The sequence below is a fragment of the Salvelinus alpinus genome, chromosome 2 (assembly GCF_045679555.1).
Source record: "Salvelinus alpinus chromosome 2, SLU_Salpinus.1, whole genome shotgun sequence".
In the NCBI taxonomy this organism is placed as follows: Eukaryota; Metazoa; Chordata; class Actinopteri; order Salmoniformes; family Salmonidae; genus Salvelinus; species Salvelinus alpinus.
The window spans coordinates 71682156-71706901 of record NC_092087.1 but is presented as its reverse complement, the minus strand read 5'-3'; the positions used below and the strand labels follow the sequence as shown (position 1 = coordinate 71706901).

At 45.4% G+C, this 24746-nt stretch overlaps 1 protein-coding gene across 3 annotated transcripts in view; it reads right to left on the bottom strand.

Moving 5' to 3' along the window:
• LOC139567657 (serine/threonine-protein kinase N1-like) overlaps positions 1 to 24746 on the bottom strand; it is a 51077-nt gene that overhangs the window by 9096 nt on the left and 17235 nt on the right. The window contains exons 1-5 of one of the 3 annotated variants that reach the window (XM_071389051.1): positions 10064 to 10313; positions 1847 to 2041; positions 1512 to 1617; positions 1214 to 1362; positions 440 to 560 (exon numbers count right to left, since the gene is read on the bottom strand). In XM_071389051.1, the coding sequence (XP_071245152.1) occupies positions 440 to 560; positions 1214 to 1362; positions 1512 to 1617; positions 1847 to 2041; positions 10064 to 10135 (643 nt within the window). In that variant the 5' untranslated portion in view covers positions 10136 to 10313. Of the gene's footprint in view, positions 1 to 439; positions 561 to 1213; positions 1363 to 1511; positions 1618 to 1846; positions 2042 to 2490; positions 2641 to 10063; positions 10314 to 24746 lie in introns of those variants that run through there. The other 2 variants (XM_071389052.1, XM_071389050.1) reach the window with 2 other exon arrangements.

Sequence of the window (24746 nt, the reverse complement as noted above, 5' to 3'; positions counted from 1 at the left end):
CACTCCAGGAGAGAACCATCCAGACAGTCCCTGAGGCTGTAGAGTATTGATCTGTTTAAGGTTAGCCTCGTCTCAGTCTGGACGGATACGCGGCTAGTTGGGGAGAGGTCAGAGTTGGGCAGTATTTATGGCCTTTTGACTGAACTGCCATTTGACGGTTTGAGGTAAAGTGAAATGTGCTGGCAACCTTCCAGCCAGAGGTACAGGTTACCTCCACAGTCAAAAATAGATAGATAGATTTTGCAGGCAGACAGTTGGACAGTGGCAAAGTGTGACCTGCAAATCAGACAAATAAACGGACAGAGACACAGACAAACAGAGAGAGGGCCGCCCAGACAGAGGGCCGCCCAGACAGATGGGCACACAGAGAGAGGGCCGCCCAGACAGATGGGCACACAGAGAGAGGGCCGCCCAGACAGATAAGTATACACTGTCCTACCCTGTGTGTCTTCGGTGTGCTCAGTGGCCTGCACGTTCTTGCGGATCTGCATGCGGATGATGTCGATCTTGGTCTTGCTGTCCTGCAGCATCTGCTGGGCCGTCTGCAGCATCTTCTTGTCCTGATTGGAGGAGGAGAAAGACACAGGAAGTCAAGACCCGGGTCACATGACAGGAAGTAGAAGATGTGATGAATCATCTTAAGTCTAAATTGCTTTCTTTTCTTTCCTTTTCTGCATCTGATGTGATATACACTGATGTGACCTACACTGATGTGACATACACTGATGTGACATACACTGATGTAACATACACTGATGTGACATACACTGATGTGACATACACTGATGTAACATACACTGATGTAACATACACTGATGTGACATACACTGATGTGACATACACTGATGTGACATACACTGATGTAACATACACTGATGTGACATACACTGATGTGACATACACTGATGTGACATACACTGATGTGACATACACTGATGTGACATACACTGATGTGACATACATATGCAGGTGAAAGCTAAATCCTGGTATGAATCCACCATGTTGCTTTTCCCGGTTTCTGTGTAATCAGATCACTGTAGATTAAGGAGAAGCGTGCATTTAAGTGGTAAGCGGGGAGGACATAGGAACAAGGACAATCAGAGACCCGAGGTGACAGGAAACAAGGACAATCAGCAGATGGGGAAGGGAGGAAAGAGGTGCGGTAAGTACAGAGGGAATGAATCAGCAGATGGTTGGTTAGAGAGGACAGTACCTTGGTGGATCCGTTGGCGTAGATTGGAATCATGTTCTCGGCTCCCTGTTTGACCTTGAGCTCGATGTTGAGCTGTCTCTCCAGGGCGGCAATGCGGTCCTGGCTTGCTGACGAGCGGCTCTCTGCCCCCGGGGACTGGGGTGGGTCATCTGGGGGTCAAAGGTCAGATACATGTTGTCATTGCAATACCAACACAACACCTTGAGGTAAATCTACCATGGCAACCAACATCTCCATAGCCTGGCTATGACTATGCATTGGTGACACATAAAACGAATGGAATCGTCTAAAAACATACCCTTGTTGTCGTCTCCTCCCTTGACCATGATGTGAGCGTCCAGCTCCTGTAACTGAGCATGCAGGTCTTCCAGCTTACGGTTGGAGCTGCGTAGTTGGGAATCCACCTAATAAATAACACACAACAACCGATGACATTCATATAGCGCCTTTCCAATGCTCATAGCACTTTACAGCAATGCTCGTCGGTGAATGCGTAATGTGTTGTGTCACTATGTTACTACACTTTATTTGAGGAGATCCAATAAACACAATAAAACGAAACAAAAACTATTATATTACATTGTAAGAGGGGGGACTTATACTAAGAGTGTAAGGGGAGGAAACCTATCCTACCTGGGAGGCATTCCTCTTATCGGTGGTGGCCCTGCGGAGGTTGTCAGCTCCCTCCTTGATCTTCAGCTCCTTCCTGATCTCCCTGCGGATCTTCTCCCTCTGCTCATCAAGACGCTGCTGCACCGTGGTGTCTGAGAAGTCCGAGCTCTGGTCCAGACCCAGCTGCTCTAAGACGGACAGCCCACCTGGGTCACTCTGGATAGGGGGAAGAGGGAGCGGAAGGATGAGGGGTGAAAAAGGGGAAGGAGAGAGAGGAAAGGGGGTAACAGAAGACAGAAAGAGGGAGAGGAAGGAAATGGGAAAGAGAGGATAGAAAAAATATTAGCATGTGTTTGTAGAAAACTCAAGTGCAGGACAGATACATATTTCAGGAGGATGATAGCTAGCTACAACGTTCAAGACTTCACATCTCTCTAGTCCATAGTCCCCCCTGCAATTGCCAATGTTTTGAGCTCTAAATCTGAACTTGACTGTACAGTCAGAGACACAGTGGTTACCACAAGCTGCAATTCCCTCAGGGAGAAAGTCAGCCAGCAAACCAGCCAAACAATCAGGGAACCAGCGGGAGACAGAGTGAATCACTGTTGGAGAAATCACAGCCCTGTCCCCCCAAAACCGTAAACAATACAAAAACAACACATCACCTCCTGGCTGTCGTCGTCCTCAAACAGCCCATCGCCATACCAACACATGGTACCCTTTCACCTTCAAATTACAACCGCCAGACCACAGCGACAGAGAACCTCTGACAACGCCGCCTGCTAAAACCATACCAAGGCTCATTGAGTTGGAGTAGAGAAACAGAAAGGAAAAGATAGTCAGGGTTGTAGAGGAGTAACGTTAGGGGGGGACAGGATATCCGTCCCACACCAGCTCAGGCCCTTCCTGTTTCCTGCCTGTGTAGCTCTGCTATCAGGGAGAGAGAGAGAGGGCCCCGTTCCAAACATACTAAAATGCATCCTTCCGTCCTGTCTTCTATGAAGTAAATGACTAACCATGTTTCCATCCACTGTTTTTACGTGAGTAAAATCATAGCGTATATAAAAAAATATTTAAAAAAAAAACGACAGCTGTGATGGAAACGGGAAGTGTCGGTACAATTTTATAAATGCCGACAGATCATTTGTCCGTTCAACACGGTGGGATCTTTTTGTGTCGGTAAAATGTATTATGCGAGAAATGGCGGTGGAAACACCATTATGTGCAAATATTGATATAATAACTTGGAGTCACGCGATGACATGTTGTGTGGTCCTCCCACTACGACTCTAGTAACCATGCAGTTTAAATTAGGCTACAGATGAAATATGTTATGAACTTCACAGGGTGGTGAAAGTGCAAGGTGATGAGCTTGATGCTCCTTTCCAATAAATACCCAGGGTCTCATTCTGGTGACATGATCATCAATGCTTGACTGCCGTTTGACAAATAAAAATAATCTTGAGCTTATCCATTAACCTCATCGTGTAGCCTACCCGCACTGTATCTGCAAGATTTTGACTATAGCGCACATACCAAGACCAGAGTGGGCACGTTCGCTATTTAACGCAACAGCAAAACTACCGGTAGAGTTGAAAATGCAATGCAAACACATTGACTGCACGACCAGGCACGACTTCAACACCATCATTAAGTTTGGCGATGACCCAACATCGGTTGGCCTGATCACCGACAACGATGAGAAAGCCTATAGGGAGCTGGTCAGAGAACTGGCCGGGTGGTGCCAGAACAACAACCTCTCCCTCAACGTGATCAAGACTAAGGAGATGATTGTGGACTACAGAAAAAGGAGGACCGAGCACGCCCCCATTCTCATCGAAGGGGCTATGGTAGAGCAGGTTGAGAGCTTCAAGTTCTTTGGTGTCCACATCACCAACAAACTAACATGGTCCAAGCACACCAAGACAGTCATGAAGAGGACAGAACAACACCTATTTCCCCTCAGGAGACTGAAAAGATTTGGCATGGGTCCTCAGATCCTCAAAAGGTTCTACAGCTGCACCATCGAGAGCATCCTGACTTGTTGCATCACTGCCTGGTACGGCAACTGCTCGGCCTCCGACCGCAAGGCACTACAGAGGGTAGTGCGTATGGCCCAGTACATCACCGGAGCGAAGCTTCCTGCCATCCAGGACCTCTATACCAGGCGGTGTCAGAGGAAGGCCCAAAAAATTGTCAAAGACTTCAGCCACCCTAGTCATAGACTGTTCTCTCTGCTACCGCACGGCAAGCGGTACCGGAGCGCCAAGTCTCGGTCCAAGAGGCTTCTTAAACAGCATCCCCAAGCCATAAGACTACTGAACATCTAATCAAATGGCTACCCAGACTACTTGCATTGCCCCCTGCCCCCCCCCCCCCCTTATTTTACGCTGCTGCTACTCTGTTATTATCTATGCATAAGTCACTTTAATAACTCTACCTACATGTTCATATTACCCCAACTAACCGGTGCCCCCGCACATTGACTCTGTACAGGTACCCCCTGTATATAGCCTCACTATTGTTATTTTACTGCTGCTCTTTAATTATTTAAAACTTAAGCGAAAAAGTAAATTGTGTGTGCACTACGTCATCACGCACTGATTTTTATCTGCAATAAGTCAGTTTGCTGGAAACACAACTGGTGAGAAAATGTTCATATTTTCTTTATGCAGATTTTAGAATATTCTCATGAAAATCTTTTGCCAATTGGATGGAAACCTAGCTACTAATAGACATGGCTGAGAGTGGGAAAGCTGTGAACCCTTGGCTTTCACCAATCAAAACGTGTTACATCCGTGATTAGTGATTACCTTATCGAAGGATGGAAGGACACACTTCAAAACTACTGGAACGGGGCCAGTCAAATAAGTATGGGAGGATGAGCCTTTTTGACCTTTGACTTCCTCTTGAGTTCATAATGTGCACTGGACTGAGTGCCGTGACCACTAAAAGCTAACCACTACTCTTTAACAAGAGGGACAAGAAGCAGAGTAGAGAGCAAGAGAGCATCCTTGCCCTGGCTGTCAGCTCACATTACAGGAAAGAAGGAGGAAGGGAGGCTAACGGTTAGCAAGCGCCTCATCCAGATCATATGACAGGAAAAGGCCAACGGTTAGCTAGTGCCTCAGCCTCTTCCTATCATATCTGTTGGATAACGGATAGCTAGCGCCAACATCCATCTGATATGATAGGAGCGGCTAATATAAAGTTAGCCCTTAGCACTTCCTGCCTGTGGTTCCTAGTGAACTCACTCTAGAACCCTGGGGCTAACGGCTAGCTAGCGCCAACATCCATCTGATATGATAGGAGCGGCTAACCTAAAATTAGCCCTTAGCACTCCCTGCCTGTGGTTCCTAGTGAACTCACTCTAGAACCCTGGGGCTAATGGCTAGCTAGTGCCAACATCCATCTGATATGATATGAGAGGCTAATGCTAGCAGTTAGGCTCTAGGACCCTGGGGAGGTGCTCCGGGCCCAGACTGAGTGGGTGGGAGGTTTGCAAGGTCTTCGGGCCGACGCGACCTGAATTAAAGATGACAAAGTTTGCTGCTGTGTCTGTAAAGCATGGAGGAGGAGAGCGAGGCGAGAAAACCTTTCGCTCTGCAGACTGGCTGGTGCACTCCCTGCACTATACTGTTAGCCTGGTTAGGGAAACACTGTACTGTAGTGTAGAAAGCAGTGGGTGTTGAGTTGACTGGGGTTTCAGCATGACTGTGCTGCTTTGTTGTGTTCTACTTCTGCCACATCACAGGTCTAGAGGACGCCTGAACTGAACCCATGTCTGTTTCTGCTTCAGGAACTTGGTTTGCTGGCGAGGCAATGTTGTTGAACGCAGAAAGAGTCTGGTACACAGGATGTCTGAACTGTAGCCGTGCTGCCAGTCTGTTTCTGCTTTAGCAAACTTGTTGTCTAGCCACATCAGTGTGGCAACTGGCAGGGCAATGATGTAACCAGTGTTGTTGAATGTAGAAAGAGTCTGGTACCCAGGTTAGCTGAGCTGGCCCTTAGCACAGGAAGGCCAAGGTTGATTATTTGGTAAATATTTTCTTAACTCTTCTTGAACTGCACTGTTGGTTAAGGGCTTGAAAGTACAGTGAGGGAAAAAAGTATTTGATCCCCTGCTGATTTTGTACGTTTGCCCACTGACAAAGAAATGATCAGTCTATAATTTTAATGGTAGGTTTATTTGAACAGTGAGAGACAGAATATCAACAAAAAAATCCAGAAAAACGCATGTCAAAAATGTTATGAATTGATTTGCATTTTAATGAGGGAAATAAGTATTTGACCCCTCTGCAAAACATGACTTAGTACTTGGTGGCAAAACCCTTGTTGGCAATCACAGAGGTCAGACGTTTCTTGTAGTTGGCCACCAGGTTTGCACACATCTCAGGAGGGATTTTGTCCCACTCCTCTTTGCAGATCTTCTTCAAGTCATTAAGGTTTTGAGGCTGACGTTTGGCAACTCGAACCTTCAGCTCCCTCCACAGATTTTCTATGGGATTAAGATCTGGATACTGGCTAGGCCACTCCAGGACCTTAATGTGCTTCTTCTTGAGCCACTCCTTTGTTGCCTTGGCCGTGTGTTTTGGGTCATTGTCATGCTGGAATACCCATCCACGACCCATTTTCAATACCCTGGCTGAGGGAAGGAGGTTTTCACCCAAGTTTTGACGGTACATGGCCCCGTCCATCGTCCCTTTGATGCGGTGAAGTTGTCCTGTCCCTTTAGCAGAAAAACACCCCCAAAGCATAATGTTTCCACCTCCATGTTTGACGGTGGGGATGGTTTCTTGGGGTCATAGGCAGCATTCCTCCTCCTCCAAACACGGCAAGTTGGGTTGATGCCAAAGAACTCCATTTTGGTCTCATCTGACCACAACACGTTCACCCAGTTGTCCTCTGAATCATTCAGATGTTCATTGGCAAACTTCAGACGGGCATGTATATGTGCTTTCTTGAGCAGGGGGACCTTGCGGGCGCTGCAGGATTTCAGTCCTTCACGGCATAGTGTGTTACCAATTGTTTTCTTGATGACTATGGTCCCAGCTGCCTTGAGATCATTGACAAGATCCTCCTGTGTAGTTCTGGGCTGATTCCTCACCGTTCTCATGATCATTGCAACTTCACGAGGTGAGATCTTGCATGGAGCCCCAGGCTGAGGGAGATTGACAGGTCTTTTGTGTTTCTTCCATTTGCGAATAATCACAGAAACTGTTGTCACCTTCTCACCAAGCTGCTTGGCGATGGTCTTGTAGCCCATTCCAGCCTTGTGTAGGTCTACAATCTTGTCCCTGACATCCTTGGAGAGCTCTTTGGTCTTGGCCATGGTGGAGAGTTTGGAATCTGATTGATTGATTGCTTCTGTGGACAGGTATCTTTTATACAGGTAAGAAACTGAGATTAGGAGCACTCCCTTTAAGAGTGTGCTCCTAATCTCCGTTCGTTACCTGTATGAAAGACACCTGGGAGCCAGAAATCTTTTTGATTGAGAAGGGGTCAAATACTTATTTCCCTCATTAAAATGCAAATCAATTTATAACATTTTTGACATGCATTTTTCTGGATATTTTTGTTGTTATTCTGTCTCTCACTGTTCAAATAAACCTACCATTAAAATTATAGACTGATAATATCTTTGTCAGTGGGCAAACGTACAAAATCAGCAGGGGATCAAATACTTTTTTCCCTCACTGTAAGAATTTCACGGTAAGGTCTACACTTGTTGAATTTGGCGCATGTGACAAATAAAGTTTGATTTGATACCACAAAGAGATGTCCTTTATATAGAGAGTGTGTGTGGGGGAGGGGTTGCAGGTGAACACAAAAGATAGTAACCCTGATAGAGGAAGTTAGTGTGTGAGGTTACTGTGGGTAAAAGTTGCACTTCGGCACAGATCTAGGATCAGCTATGTCCAAATCCTGACCTTGACCATTAGTGGGGAAAACACAAAACTGACCTCAGATCAGTGTCTAAGGGCAACTTCGTCCCACTCCAGTTACTGCACCAACAGAGCTCCAATTAAATGGCAATTGAATTAGGCCTATATCATCGTCAACACTGCAAGTTGTCCAGCTGCTCCTAGACCCGCTCGGACTTTCACACAACTGCACCAATGTGTAATAAGTAGCCTTCAGGTATCCCCAACGCAGTTAGTACCGATAGAGGTCATGACTGGCTAATTCAATAGATAGTGGTGCCATTAGCTATACGCTAATAGAGGTTAATTCAATAAGACCAGCGGAGGACAGAGAGAAGAGACGGAACTGAAGAGAAGGAGAGAACATGGTCAGAGTGCATTAGAATGTCACGATGGAAAACTTCCTGCTCCGAGATAATGATTTGAACAGAGATACTGAACAGAGATACTGTCAACACACACTACTGGCACGAGATACTGTCGCCCACGCTCACACACACACACACACAGAAAGCTGACACTCACTCACATACACCAAAATCCCTGACTTAAACGCTCTACATTACAGCAGGTCTCTGGAGTGTGTCGACACCTATGACCCATTGCCAGGGTATTGTTATTGTAGAGGGTGTGATCTGTGTACTGACTGGACTCATACTTCATCCCGTCGTGTGTGTGTGTGTGTGTGTGTGTGTGTGTGTGTGTGTGCCAGAGAACCCAGATACACCGCCGTGAACCATTGACACTCCCCTGCGACTCCATTCCATTGTGATGTAATGGAGCTCACAGGTCGTCCATCTTGGGAAGTCTTCTAGGGTCACCAGACATACACAAACTTCAGTGAAAAACGTGATCAAGGCGCCAAAGCAGAGGCACTGACAGAGTCTGTGTGTCCTGGTTGCCGGTCCCAAATAAAGAGCAGATATTTATTACACCCGTCTTTATGGTACACAGAGTCTATCTGACAGGAGTGTGTGTGCGACTGTGTGTGTGTGTTACATCCAGAGGGAGTGTGTTCTGTGTCTTGATGGGGGAGAGAGTACAGTCAGTATACAGTTAGAGCAGAGGGCCTCTCATGAGGTAAACAGACAGTTTCTCTCTCTGTGCTCACACTTCTTGGCAGTCTACACAGTGTATAAACACACACACACCCTATGTATGGGGCCGTGGCTGGTGAACACACACACACAGGCACGTATACAGAAAAATGTGTGCGCGTATGCAGGTACAATGGCTGCTTTTTGAAATAGGGTTTCTGTACTAACTTAGTACGCCTAATCAACTTTCCCTCTCATCAAGTGCAACATGGTCACATCTTTCTGTTTGCCTACTTGCAACAGCAGGAAATAACCAGTTACCACATATAAAGTGGATGAGAAGGCAGACGGGGGAGATGTTGAGAGACAGGGAAAACAAGTGGAAATAGCATGTCATCCCCAGGGCTTGGAGAGAGAGAGGGAGAGAGGGAGGCAGGGCGCAAGTGCGATAAAGAGAACGAGAGCGCACACCTGCAGCTGTACTGCCCGTATGTCTCTCAGTGGCTCCAGCCCCGCAGTAACGAGAGAGAGAGATGAAGGGAGAGACAGAGAAATAGAGAGAAAAGCAGCCAGACTAGTGGAGGACCGTGAGAGAGCGAGAGTAGTGAGATAAAAGATTCTAGGATAAGTCGAGACAGAGGGAACACAGAATGCAAGAGAAAGAGAGGGAGCCAGGGCGAGCAGTGTGAAAGAAAGAGAAAGACAGATAATGGCTGTAGGACGAGCGGCCAGAGAGAAAGAGAGGGAGCATGCGGAGTGAAAGAGAGAGGGGAAGTGGAAAGCCAACACAAACAAAGAGAAACAGCACGAGGGGGACAGGAAGAGAGAGGCAGATGACGCACAGCTGGGCCAATGCGACATGGAGAGAGAGGACAGAACGAGACGGACGGGGGACAAAACAAATGTAGCCAGGAGTACAAAGAGGAGAAGGAGACCCAGACAAGAGGAAAAATAGCCTAGTCATTCAGCTAGAGACAGAAAATAGAAAGCAATTTAAAAACATTATGAGAAGTGGACATGGAGGGAAAGAATAGTAAGCAGACAATAAAGGAAGTAAACAGCTGCCTGTAAGGCAAACTGACATAAACAAGAGAGACCCAGAAACTCAAAAATACAGACACTTGTGAATTGAATGTACCAAGACACAAAATGAAACACATATTGGACGGACGGACACAGACAGACCCACAGCCATGGGAAAGAAGGCACAAACACTGACTACAGCAACAAACAGACAGTACAGCACAATATGTACATACGCGCCCTTTGAACCCTACCGCTGTGTCAGGGTGACCTCTGTCTTCCGACCGCTCCCCCGGGCTCTCCCCCACCGCCTCTTCGCTCGCCATCACCCTCCTTCTCTTGCTCCCTCCCTTCCTACCTCTCTCTGAAAGTCTCCCCCCCTAGAGCACTGCTTTATCTCTCCCTGCTCAAACCCACCGCCAACTTCCCTCTTCAAAAGGGAAGAGAGAGAAAAAGGAAACTACAGGGGAACTAGAGAGGGAAAAGGCTGCCTGGTCGAGAGACGAGAAAAGAAAGAGAGCCCTTAGACGGACGGAAAGGAAAAAAAGAGACAGAGTGTGACAGATCTCTACCCTGCACAGCTTCCTGGTCTTTGAGAAAGAAAGAGAGAGCAAGAAAGAGAGCCAAAAAGCGAGAGGGAGAGAGAGCAAGAGTGTGTAATTGTAAACATTCATTTAGGCAGGGTCGTTCTAGAGACTGAACATCAGAGCGAGAGGAGAGCAGTTCTATGTGCTCATTGTGTGTGACAGAAAATATGACCAGAGGGCATAATAACAGAGGTACTGAGAAAAAGAGGTAGGGGGATGGCGAGAGCGAGAGGAAACAGACAAGAGAGTCTCTAGCGCCACTACATCACTCATCCTCCCCCAGCTCAGATAAGGCCTGACGGATGAAGGGAAGGAGGAAAGGAGATGGGGGAGGGGGAAGTCGAGAAAATTATCCTGGCGCTTTCTCCTTCCATCTCTCCCTGGCTTCCCCATCGTGTTTAAAAAGCACATAGTTCAGCACGTCAGAGGAGAGCGATGTTCCGTTATGCAAACTCTAGGTACAGTGCCTTCGGAAAGCACTCAGACCCCTTGACTTTTTCCACATTTTGTTACATTACAGCCTTATTCTAAAATGGATAAAAAATTATAAATCCTCATCAATCTACACACAATACCCCATAATGACAAAGCGAAATCAGGTTTATACATTTTTGCAAATTTATTACAAATAAAAAACAGAAATACTTTATTTACATAAGTATTCAGAACCTTTGCTATGAGACTTGAAATTGAGCTCAGGCGCATCCTGTTTCCATTGATCATCCTTGAGATGTTTCTACAACTTGATTGGAGTCCACCTGTGGTAAATTCAATTGATTGGACAAGATTTGGAAAAGCCCAAACCTGTCTATATAAGGTCCCACAGCAGACAGTGCATGTCAGAGAAAAAACTAAGCCATGAGGTTGAAGGAGTAGTTCGTAGAGCTCCGAGACAGGATTGTGTCAAGGCACAGATCTGGGGAAGGGTACCAAAACATTTCTGCAGCATTGAAGGTCCATTCAAGAACAGTCCGTTCTTAAATGGAAGAAGTTTGAAACCACCATGACTCTTCCTAGAGCTGGTCACCCGTCCAAACTGAGCAATCGGTGGAGAAGTGCCTTGGTCAGAGAGGTGACCAAGAACTCGATGGTCACTCTGACAGAGTTCCTCTGTGGAGATGGGAGAACCTTCCAGAAGAACAACCATCTCTGCAGCACTCCACCAAATCAGGCTTTCATGGTAGATTGGCCAGACGGAAGCCACTCCTCAGGAAAAGGCACATGACAGGTTCACCTTCCAACAGGACAACAACCCTAAGCACACAGCCAAAACAACGCAGGAAAGGCTTCGGGGCAAGTCTCTGAATGTCCTTGAGTGGCCCAGCCAGAGCCCAGACTTGAACCCGATCAAACATCTCTGGAGACCTGAAAACAGCTGTGCAGCGACGCTCTGCATCCAACCTGACAGAGCTTGGGAGGATCTGCAGAGAAGAATGGGAGAAACTCCCCAAATACAGGTGCCAAGCTTATAGCGCCATACCCAAGAAGACTCGAGGCTGTAATCGCTGCCAAAAGTGCTTCAACAAAGTACTGAGTAAAGGGTCTGAATACTTATGTAAATATGATACGTTTATTTTTTATACATTTGCATAAAAAAAGTAATTATGGGGTATTGTGTGTAGATTGATGAGGGAAAAACAAATTAATCAATTTTAGAATAAGGCCGTAACGTAACAAAATGTGGAAAAAGTCAAAGGGTCTGAATACTTTCCGAATGCACTATACGTCCCAAATAGCTCCCTATTCCCTTTATAGTGCACTAGTGCCCTTTTTAAAAAAAAAAGTAGTGCCCTATAAAGGTAATCGGATACCATTTGGGACGCATCATATGGGTGGAGCACTGACTGGCTTATTGCTGGCTTATTGCTGGTTTACTTGGCTTATTGCTCACATGCTACATTAGATCACACTCAGTTGATTCACATACACATACTGGGGCGGCAGGTAGCCTAGTGGTTAGAGCGTTGGACTAGTAACCAGAAGGTTGCAACATCAAATCCCTGAGCTGACAAGGTAAAAATCTGTTGTTCTGCCCCTGAACAAGGCAGTTAACCCACTAGGTCATAATTGAAAATAAGAATTTATTCTTAACTGACTTGCCTAGTAAAACAAAAAAAAACACTTAAGCCTATCAACACACAGATTTAGCCTAACATAAGACAATGTCAAACACAAGGGGTTTAACACTGGATATTCTCACCAAAAGGCACCGAGTTACAGCTAATGACAGTGTTGTCATACCAAATTGTTAAGCTGGTCCGCACTCAAAAAGGAGATTCAAGGTTTATTTTTAGTATTAAATTCATTCAGGTGTAGGTAGAGAGAAAAATATTTCTGCCTTCGTCAGCCGCACAGTCACAATCTTCAGTGGAAAGAGTTCTACATGGGACTGAAAATAGTTATTCAAAGGGTTCTCCTATGGGGACAGCCGAAGAACCCTTTTAGGTTCTAGATGTCACATTTTTCTAAGAGTGTATGCCCTACCCTCTGTAGCGCCTTGCTGTCGGATGCCAGTTGCCATACCAAGCAGTGATGCAGCCAGTCAAGATGCTCTCGATGGTGCAGCTGTAGAACTTTTTGAGGATCTGAGGACCCATGTCAAATCATTTCCGCCTCCTGAGTGGGAAGAGGCGTTGTCGTGCCCTCTTCACAACTGTGTTGGAGTGTTTGGACCACGATAGGTCCTTAGTGATGTGGACACCGAGGAACTTGAAGCTTTCGTCTCCTTCCCACACTCCTTCTGTCCTCGCTATCTATCTTTTCTCCCCCTGTCCTCTGCTCCATGTTGTCTGACACTCCTCCCTGCTGTCTCTGTGGGAGTGTTGGTGATGGATATTGCTCTCCTCTGGGAGTGATGGGTGAGGTCCTCCCTGAAATATAGGCATGATGTCACAAAGAGCCAAAGGTCTGGGCGATATGACGATGAATATCGTGTGACGATAGATTATGTGTGACGATGTATATCGTGTGACGATGTATATCGTGTGACGATAGATTATGTGTGACGATATATATCGTGTGACGATTATACTCTATCGTTTATTTTGTTGATTCGCAAATCACACTCTTTACAGCAATAACACATGCCATGTGGAAAGAAATTTGCAACACAAACAAACATGGAGGAGAGTGAACGTGACACAGAGCTCGTAACTAAAAGAGGGGCTACTTCGGTGGCATGGATGTGGTTTGGGTATGAAAAGTCTGACACGGACCAGAAAACCATCCTCTGCAAAATATGGCGCAGGCCGGTCCCAACAACAGGCTCAAACACCACTAACCTCTTTTACCACCTACACAAGAATCATGTGAAACAGTACGGAGAGAGTCTACAGATGAGACCCAAAAAAATACAGTCGAGTGCTCAAAACAAACCCCCGACTCAGACGTTGCAAGAGGCTTATGCCCGCGGCACACCATATGGCAAAGAATCACGAAGATGGAAGGAGATAACAGCTGCGGTTACAACCTATATCTGCAAAGACATGGCCCCAATTTACATTTACCTTTATATAAATTTACATTTACCTTTTTCGATTTTATATATTAATATTTTATATTTTGTTACATGCTTATTTGAAAATTTGCACAAAGGTTCTAAATAAAAGGAGAAATAATCAAATATGAGTAAGTATCTTTTATTAGTTTTTTCAACATGTAATAAGAAATAGGCCTTTACATGTGGTAATTTTATACAAACTATTTATTCATTGAATTTACAGAATGTGCTTTATCATGTTACGTATCATTATTGGGATATGAAATGACCTATAATCGGGATATGAGATTTTGGCCATATCGCCCAGCCCTACCCCCAAGTCATAAGACTGCTGAACAGTTCATCAAATGACTACCTGGACTACTTGCATTGACCCCCTTATTTTTTGTTGCACACTCACTGGACACTACACACACATACTACACTGACACACACATACTCTCACACAAACTACACTGACACACACATACTCTCACACAAACACGCATACTACACTGACACACACATACTCTCACACAAACACACACGCCTGCAAATTGACGCCACACACACAGACACACTTTCACACTCGTTGCTGCTACTGTGTTTATTATCTATCCTGATTGCCTAGTCACTTTAACCCCTACCTACAGTTGAAGTCGGAAGTTTACATACACTTAGCCAAATACATTTAAATTCAGTTTCACAATTCCTGACATTTAATCCCAGTAAAAATTCCCTGTTTTAGGTTAGTTAGGATCACCACTATTTTAATAATGTGAAATGTCAGAATAATAGTAGAGAGAATGATTTATTTCAGCTTTTATTTCTTTTATCACATTCCCAGTGGGTCAGAAGTTTACATACACTCAATTAGTATTTGGTAGCATTGCCTTTAAATTGTTTAACTTAGGTCAAACGTTTTGGGTAGCCTTCCACAAGCTTCCCACAATAAGTTGGGTGAATTTTGGCCCATTCCTCCTGACAGAGCTGGTGTAACTGACTCAGGTTTGTAGGCCTCCTTGCTTGTACACGCTTTTTCAGTTCTGCCCACAAATTTTCTATGGGATTGAGGGCAGGGCTTTGTGATGGCCACTCCAATATCTTGACTTTGTTGTCCTTAGGCCATTTTGCCACAACTTTGGAAGTATGCTTGGGGTCATTGTTCATTTGGAAGACCCATTTGCGACCAAGCTTCAACTCTCTGACTGATATCTTGAGATGTTGCTTCAATATATCCACAATTTTCCTCCCTCATGATGCCATCTATTTTGTGAAGTGCACCAGTCCCTCCTGCAGCAAAGCACCCCCACAACATGATGCTGCCACCCCCGTGCTTTACGGTTGGGAAGGTGTTCTTCGGCTTGCAAGCATTTTCCCTCCAAACATAACGATGGTCATTATGGCCAAACAGTTATATTTTTGTTTCATCAGACCAGAGGACATTTCTCCAAAATGTCCTATGGTCTGATGAAACAAAAGTACGATCTTTGTCCCCATGTGCAGTTGCAAACCGTAGTCTGGCTTTTTAATGGCGGTTTTGGAGCACTGGCTTCTTCCTTGCTGAGCGGCCTTTCAGGTTATGTCGATATAGCACTCGTTTTACTGTGGATATAGATACTTTTGTACCCGTTTCCTCAAGCATCTTCACAAGGTCCTTTGCTGTTGTTCTGGGATTGATTTGCACTTTCGCACCAAAGTACGTTCATCTCTAGGAGACAGAACGCGTCTCCTTCCTGAGCGGTATGATGGCTGCGTGGTCCCATGGTGTTTATACTTGCGTACTATTGTTTGTACAGATGAACGTGGTACCTTCAGGCGTTTGGAAATTGCTCCCAAGGATGAACCAGACTTGGAGGTCTACACATTTTTTTGTGAGGTCTTGGGTGATTTCTTTTGATTTTCCCATGATGTCAAGCAATGAGGCACTGAGGTTGAAGGTAGGCCTTGAAATGCATCCACAGGTACACCTCCAATTGACTCAAATTATGTCAATTAGCCTATCAGAAGCTTCTAAAGCCATGACATATTGTTCTGGAATTTTGCAAGCTGTTTAAAGGCACAGTCAACTTAGTGTATGTAAACTTCTGACTCACTGGAATTGTGATACAGTGAATTATAAGTGAAAAAATCTGTCTGTAAAGAATTGTTGGACAATTTACTTGTGTCATGCACAAAGTAGATGTCCTAACCAACTTGCCAAAACTATAGTTTGTTAACAAGAAATTTGTGGAGTGGTTGAAAAACGAGTTTCAATGACTCCAACCTAAGTGTATGTAAACTTCCGACTTCAACTGTACATACCTCAAATCACCTCAACTACCTCGTACCCCTGCACATTGACTCGGTACCGGTACTCCTTGTATATAGCCTCGTTATTGTTCTTTTATTACTATTCCTTTTTTATAGTGGGAGGGAGAAAGGCCCGCGGAGAGGAAAAGTGGGGAGAGATGTTTGAAGGACAAACATTCCCACCTGGGATGTAAACAGAGCGAGGTCTGGTGGTGAAGTGGCTCATATCCATAAACAGTGAACCATCTGAATAACTCATACTGTGGCATAGAGGGAGGAGAGAGAGAAGGGAGAGACATGGAGGGAGTGAAAGAGCAAGGGAGAGAGAGATGGACAGATGGAGAAAAACAAGCCCTAGAGAAGCCCACAGAGACTGAAGGCCTTGGCAGCAGTTGCAACAGTATAACACACACACCGCCAGCTGAGCCCATGGCTGTTCACTCAGCAGCGGGGGGGGCTCACCACACCAGCCTGTCCATCACTCACCGTTTCTCTCCCATGCTGAGTCAGTGAGTGTGCTAGACACCTGTCAATTATCCCAAGGCCTGGAGTCAGTAGGCTAATACATCTGAGGGCGGGATTAGTTGAACTTGACACTTGTTTGACAAGTGGTGGAAGGTTTCCTGCTGTGAAGGCATGTTGGCGGTCTTGTTGAATTAACACTGTTCATGAAGAATACGATACAGGCCTATGCCACAGTATGCTGCACAACGTAGTAAATATGGCCTCAGTTCTGTTCCAAGACAGGTCTTGTCATTTTAGTCTTTATGATAACAGAGGTAGTAACAGCTGATCCTAGACCAGCCGTTAGGGTAGAATCTCTCCCTGGAGGGCCCTTACATGCTATTACACCATGCACCGTGCTGTGTGTCCCACTACTAGACACCTGTGAAAGCTGCATTCACTCCGCAGTGATGAGGTGTGAAACTAGTGTAGCCAACAGAGCAGTGACAAGTGGATGCACAGGCCTTTCACACCCCAATGTGTGTGTGTGTGTGTGCGTGCGCACAATGCCAAATGGACTTTGGCAGAAGTCCTGTATAAAGTACCTATTTTAAATACATTTTATATGCTTGTACCTAATATCAAATACTGTACACGGATAAACACAGACATGCAAGACCTAACCACAGACAAAGACAACCCAAAGGCACAATGACACAGAGACACACAGTCTGTGTGTGCGCTCGTACGTGTGTTTTTGTGCATGCACAATGTGCTGTCTGGGAAGCCTGACTTGAATGAAGATTTAATGGAGTGATTGACTATTAAATATGTCCTGTGTTCTGTCTGAGTCCGGGTCACGTTGACACACTGGGGGAGATCAGGAGAACCAATTCTCTACTATTGTACTGCTCTACAACAGAAAACCAATTAAGTTCAACAACACACTCCTGAGACTTCCTGGATAGCTAGGAGTCACAAATAATAAACAGCATCAGAGTGAAGAGAATGGGGGAACAGCAGCATCAAGGATACATTTTAGATAGGGTTAAACAGTCTCATCAAGACAGACAATATTAAAACATTGATTTCTATTGTGTGGCAAGTACACCCGACTCAACTGGGATGATCTCGATGGGTGAGTTCCATATTCACTCTAATCAAATCAAATTGTATTTGTCACTTGCGCCAAATACAACAGGTGTAAACCTTTCCGTGAAATGCTTACTTACAAGCCCTTAACCAACAATGCAATTCAAGAAAGAGTTAAGAAAATATTTACTAAATAAACTAAAGTTAAAAAATAAATAAAAATAGAATCAATCAAAAAGTAACAAAAAATGTACATAACAATAACGAGGCTATATACAGGGGGTACCGGTACAGAGTCAATGTGCGAGGGTACAGGTTAGTCGAGGACTCTGTCAGAAATCTACATCTGTGGTTTGTCTCGACCGAACATTATTATTGAGTAAACATACAGACTGAAACCTGTATGGCTCCCGCTCTCCCTCCCCCACATCCCTACGTTCGCTCTTCCTCTGTTAGTTAGAAGTCTGGCCCACAAGGCCCTGAGGGAGCCACACAACTCCCCTCTCTATGTCTCCTCTCAACCACAACAATACACTATTGTAGAAGAATAACACATTAGGGCCTAAATACAGAGGAATTATGACTTGTTATAACCGGCTGATGAAAATTACATAACGCAGGATGTTTCTGTTCCCACGATATTTCACCTCTACAAACAGACAATTCTCATAAGCATAATTAATGTAGGCCTCTAAGTGTGTAATTCACTCGCTGTACCAGATAAATAAGTCAGTGTGTGAACCTGAACTTAACTAAATCTCCTTCTCTCTCTCTCTCTGCATATAATGTAGGCAATGCAGAGAGTATCGAGGTGAGGATGTATAAGCACTAAGTAGGGGGGAAAGATTAATTATAGAGACTAGTTATGAATAAACCAGTGCGAGCTAGCTGCAGTGTTACTGCGTCTGCTAGTGGAAGAGACTGGGATGAACTGTGCTCCTAATTGGAATGACAAGCCCAGAGTTAATCCTCCAGCCTACACTGAACTGAGTACCCCCCCCCCCCCGCCCCCCTCCTTCCTCTCTGAATCATGAGTCATAGTAGAAACATCTGGAGGGGTGGATTCCTGGGATGCCTGTGTGGTGACGTCAGCAAGACCTTGGAGGGATCCACAACCACAGGATAACTTATATTGGGGATAAATGATGCAAGTCCGTCATATCTATGTGTCCTACTGTAGATGAAACTGTACTGTGTGGTGACAGCAGCAGGACCTGGGAGCGATCAGGCTTAGCAGGCAATCACATCTACTAGGAGTGCAGATAGGCTCACTACACCCCTCTACATAATTTGCTCTGTCGCCTGTGGATACCAGGCTAATGTACACTGGACTGTAGTAGGATGTACCGTCACAAAGGAGAAAGTACAATACAGCCTTCTGGAGGTGATACGGTCCTTCAATATGGTCCACTTCTAACTCGTTTTACTTTGATATTCTACAGGTAGCGGCCTCCTGAGCCACCGTGTGTTGTTTACTATCCTCCTCAGTCCTTTACTCCGCTAGGCTGAGAGGAGATGAAGACAGGTGACTAAAGGTTGGGAAGAGAAGGAGAGGTTCTCCCAACGAGGCCTTCTATGTGACAGGCCAGGAGAATCTCTGAACAGACAGAGATTGGGCAGGAGGAAAGAGACTGAGAAAAGCGTGTGAGTGCTAGGTCTTGTAGAGAGAGAGCGCGAGAGCAAGATAGAGAGAGGAGAGCAAGAGAGAGAGGAGAGCGAGAGAGAGGAGAGCGAGAGAGCGAGACTCGGTAGATGGAGAAAGAGACCTGGCTCTGGAAAACCCCTGTAACAGAGGGCAGTCGACGAAAAGGACGGTTGGGATGACGAGATAAAAGGAGGACCATAGAAAGACAGACAGTGACAGAATGAGGGATATGAAGATCAACTTTTGAACTTTACCATAAGCCTCATGTCCTCTCCCGCTGTACCGAAGCCGTCAGTACATCTGAGAGGGAGGACAGGGGACATGGAGGCTTCAGAGCAGTAACCCTACACCCTGGCCTGACAACAGAGAGAGAGAGGGAGGATTTACTCTGGCAAGGAGCCCGGGGACAAAGGCAATGAGACAGAATGAGAGGGAGGGGGAAGAGGGAAAGAGAGATGGGTAGAATGGTTGTTTAAGGGAGTGTGAGAGATGTGGGAGAGGAGAGCGGGAATCAGACTCATTTCAGCATGTGTTAGCTAGACAGTGTGAGTGAGTGAGTGAGTGAGTGAGTGAGTGAGTGAGTGAGTGAGTGAGTGAGTGAGTGAGGAGAGTGAGAGAACCCGCTGGCGCGAGAGGAGGCAAGCAATGTGGGATTCAGAGTTAATGCAGCTTGTGTTGCTGGGTGGAGGAGAGTTCCCTGCAAGTGAGGCAATACATCACCACCACCAACACCCAGCTGCTCAGTACTGGTTAGCTTTATTTTCCTCTAACCCTACCATGATCAACAATACTTAGGCTTCCACTTCCAGCTCATACATACTACGTACATGTCACGGACAGTATATTTTACCTCAACCTCTCCCATCTATCTCTGAAGAACATCCAGTTGGGATTTCTAGCTGCCATATATTTTTTCAACTGGTACAACAGTCACACCCTCTTAATCGGAGACGCTCTCTTGAGTCAACGTGAGTCTCTCATCTGGCCAACAGGTGACCGTCGTAATCTTGATTTCAGCACCGCAGGCTACAATCACAGCCAGACACACCATGTGTCCTGTACAACACTACACCAACTACAAGTCTGTCTTTGGTGTCTATTGAGGTCTACTAAGTTCAGAACTTCTCTCAGACACACACACACACACACTTCCTTAGAACTCAGGGCCAGTGGTGGCGTACCGATACACACAGCAGCAGAATAAGAGAGCATACACACACAAGTGTCTGAAGCTGGAGAAGCCAAGGAAAGTGGGATTAAGGGAAGGATGGCGGGTGAGCAGTGAGCACTGGGCCGCGTGAGCCTTGGGTCTTTAGCTGGAGCGCTGTGAATGGATATGAATGGCCTCATTGTACCCCGGTCTGCCCTCTGAGGGAGTGCCGTATGTGTGTGTGTGTGTGTGTGTGTGTGTGTGGTGCGTGTGTGTGTGCGTGTGCATGCGTATTCCTGTACGACCTCTTGAATGGTATTTGTATACTGTATCGGGAATACTGCATGGGGTGGACATACTAAACTCGCTGCGCTCCATAGCACTCTGGGTAATGGTGTGTGTGTGCGAGCAAGACCTCTTAAAGTGGTACTGTAACTAGAATGACTCTCCCCAGTGTTTCTGTGTGGTCACAGCTGGACTACTGGGCTCAGGTCCTTGTGTTGTTTTAAAGACTCCTCAATAACAGCTGGATCACAAGTAGAAAATACTAGTCCTTGTGTGTGTACAGAAAGTGCATAATAAAAAAAGTGCATAATAATAAACTAAAAAAAGAAACGTCCTCTCACTGTCAACTGCGTTTATTTTCAGCAAACTTAACATGTGTAAATATTTGTATATTTACAGAAAGTACAGAAAGTGCATAATAAAAAAAGTGCATAATAATAAACTAAAAAAAGAAACGTCCTCTCACTGTCAACTGCGTTTATTTTCAGCAAACTTAACATGTGTAAATATTTGTATGAACATAACAAGATTCAACAACAGAGACATAAACTGAACAAGTTCCATAGACATGTGACTAACAGAAATTGAATAATGTGTCCCTGAACAAAGGAGGGGGGGGGGTCAAAATCAAAAGTAACAGTCAGCATCTGGTGTGGCCACCAGCTGCATTAAGTACTGCAGTGCATCTCCTCCTCATGGACAGCACCAGATTAGCCAGTTATTGCTGTGAGATGTTACCCCACTTTTCCACCAAGGCACCTGCAACAGGTCTCAACAGGTCTCAGACGTGCTCTTTTGGATTATGATCCAAGCTCTTCGCTGGCCATGGCAGAACACTGACATTCCTGTCTTGCAGGAAATCACGCACAGAACGAGCAGTGTGGCTGGTGGCATTGTCATGCTGGAGGGTCATGTCAGGATGAGCCTGCAGGAAGGGTACCACATGAGGGAGGAGGATGCCTTCCCTGTAACACACAGCGTTGTGATTTCCTGCAATGACAACAAGCTCAGTCCGATGATGCTGTGACACACCGCCCCAGACCATGGCGGACCCTCCACCTCCAAATCGATCCCGCTTCAGAGTACAGGCCTTGGTGTAACGCTCATTCCTTCCGACGATAAACGCGAATCCGACCATCACCCCAGGTGAGACAAACCCCGCGACTCGTCAGTGAAGAGCACTTTTTGCTAGTCCTGTCTGGTCCAGCGACGGTGGGTTTGTGCCCATAGGCGACGTTGTTGCCGGTGATGTATGGTGACAACAGGCCTACACAAGCCCTCAGTCCAGCCTCTCTCAGACTATTGCGGACAGTCTGAGCACTGATGGAGGGATTGTGCGTTCCTGATGTAACTCGGGCAGTTATTGTTGCCATCCTGTACCTGTCCCTGATGTTCGGATGTACCGATCCTGTGCAGGTGTTGTTACACGTGGTCTGCCACTGCGAGGACGATCAGCTGTCTGTCCTGTCCCCTGTAGCGCTGTCTTAGGCGTCTCACAGTACGGACATTGCAATTTATTGCCCTGGCCACATCTGCAGTCCTCATGCCTCCTTGCAGCATGCCTAAGGCATGTTCACGCAGATGAGCAGGGACCCTGGGTATCTTTCTTTTGGTGTTTTCCCAGAGTCAGTAAAAAGGCCTCTTTAGTGTCCTAAGGTTTCATAACTGTGACCTTAATTGCCTACCATCTGTAAACTGTTAGTGTCTTAACGACCATTCCACAGGTGCATGTTCATTAATTATTTATGGTTCATTGAACAAGCATGGGAAACAGTGTTCAAACCCTTTCACAATGAAGATCTGTGAAGTTATTTGGATTTTTACGAAATATCTTTGAATTGATAGGGACCTGAAAAAGGGACGTTTCTTTTTTTGCTGAGTTTGTGTGAATCCTGGAGATTACCACACTAAGCTTTACCAGGGTGGCTCAGGGTTGATTCCCTTGGCAGAGTAGACCTATACTGAACAGAGGACACACACACCACTACCCAGTGTGCTGTGGGGCGCAGTGACGCGGAAGGGGAGGAAGAGAGAGGACGAGGTTAGTTTCCAGCAGAGTGGCTGGCTGCAACACGGTGCTGCTGAACCGTTACTACCAGCCAACTGAGAAGGCCTACTGCCTGTCTGCCTGTCTGGGAGCTCACACTGTGCCAGAGGATAGCAGATATCTCTCACAGGGGAGAATACAAGTGTGTGTGTGTGTGTGTGTGTGTGTGTGTGTGTGTGTGTGTGTGTAGAGCTGGGCGATATGGACAAAAAGTCATAACGCGATAAATGTAACCTATTTGCTCGACAACAACAAATACAACAATTCAAAAATTATTTAATGGCCAGTTACTTTACATTAGAGGCAGGGCTCTATAATTTTTTGCCCAATGCCAAGTAAGACAACTGGGATGGTAGCCTATGATTAAAAAAAGTCAGCTATTTCATCTAAAATATCCAGGAAATGTATGATATATTTTGATGTGCAACCTGTCAAAATAGGATCCAGAATTCTCAGATTTCTTTTTGGCTCTTCAGAGAATTTTCCAACATCTTTGTGCATATTAGCCTAGGGGAGAGTGGGGTAAGTTGAGCCATTTTTTACATTCAGCATCACTCCGTCAAGGGAAATAAAGTATTCTTTCTAACAAAGTTATCTACATATTAGAGCACGACCGATTTATCGGTTGACCAATATTGTCGGCCGATTTGAGCCTTTTACGGATGTTTTTGTATTGCCGTTTAATCCACTGAAAAGGACCGATATAAGATGCAGATAAAATGAACACAAAAAAACATTCATAGAAGAACTTTTTTTTTGCATTCACTATTAGTCCTGAAGAGGGTCCTCTTTACACGGCAAAAAAAGCCTATCTTTCCTTGTCACGCTACAGCAAGACTGGACACTATCACCCAATACAACACCACCAGTCAGAGAGGAGTGTCAACTACTGTGAACTTACTGTTACTGCTTCTAAGGTGAGCTGAGTAGATAGAAGCTTGCCAGCTCAATAAAGTGCCAAAATGCACACTGGCCATATACCGTTACGTGAAGTGTAACGTGACGTGCTAAGAACGTTCAACTCTGTGGTGACGTTAAATCCCTTTAGTGAAGCCCCGGAAATCTGGTGTGTTATATTTGCTCTTTGTGAAGAGTATTCCTCAAGCTCTGTCATTTAGAAAGACACAAAAACCATAGCAGGTTACAAAGTAGCGTTTTGCAGATACGTTTTGATGTATGGGTTGTCACTTGCCAGGGATTCGTCCAAATTCATGTTACGCCGCCCCCATCTAGCCAACTAACTAGCTGTGTGAGAGTAGGGCTGTTGCGGTGACCGTATTACCGGCACACCGGCAGTCATGATCGCAGTAAAATTCGACGTGACCGTTGAGTCACAGTAATCTCCTCCTATGCATTCTGGCTTTGGTAGTACCCAACTTGTAGGGCTAATAAAATGTCTTTAATGTAGGGCTAATAAAATGTCTTTAATGTAGGGCTAATAAAATGTCTTTAATGTAGGGCTAATAAAATGTCTTTAATGTAGGGCTAATAAAATGTCTTTAACTTCTTACGGATCTTTGGGACGCTAACATCCCACCTGGCCAACATCCGGTGAAATTGCAGAGCGCCAAATTCAAATTACAGTACTCGCACTCACCGGAGCGCGCTAGAAACACCACAGCCAAAATGGGAGCCACTTAGAATTTGTAGTTTTTCTATCTCATTTTTCAAAAAACAAGCCTGAAACTCTTTCTAAAGACTGTTGACATCTAGTGGAAGCCCTAGGAACTGCAATCTGGAAGGACTTCCTTTTATATTCCCATTCCCAGCCATTGTAATCAATTCTGGATGGATTGTCCTCGGGTTTTCACCTGCCATATCAGTTCTGTTATACTCACAGACATTAGTTTAACAGTTTTGGAAACTTTATATGCATATCCTAGTTTCTGGGCCTGAGTAACATGCAGTTTACTTTGG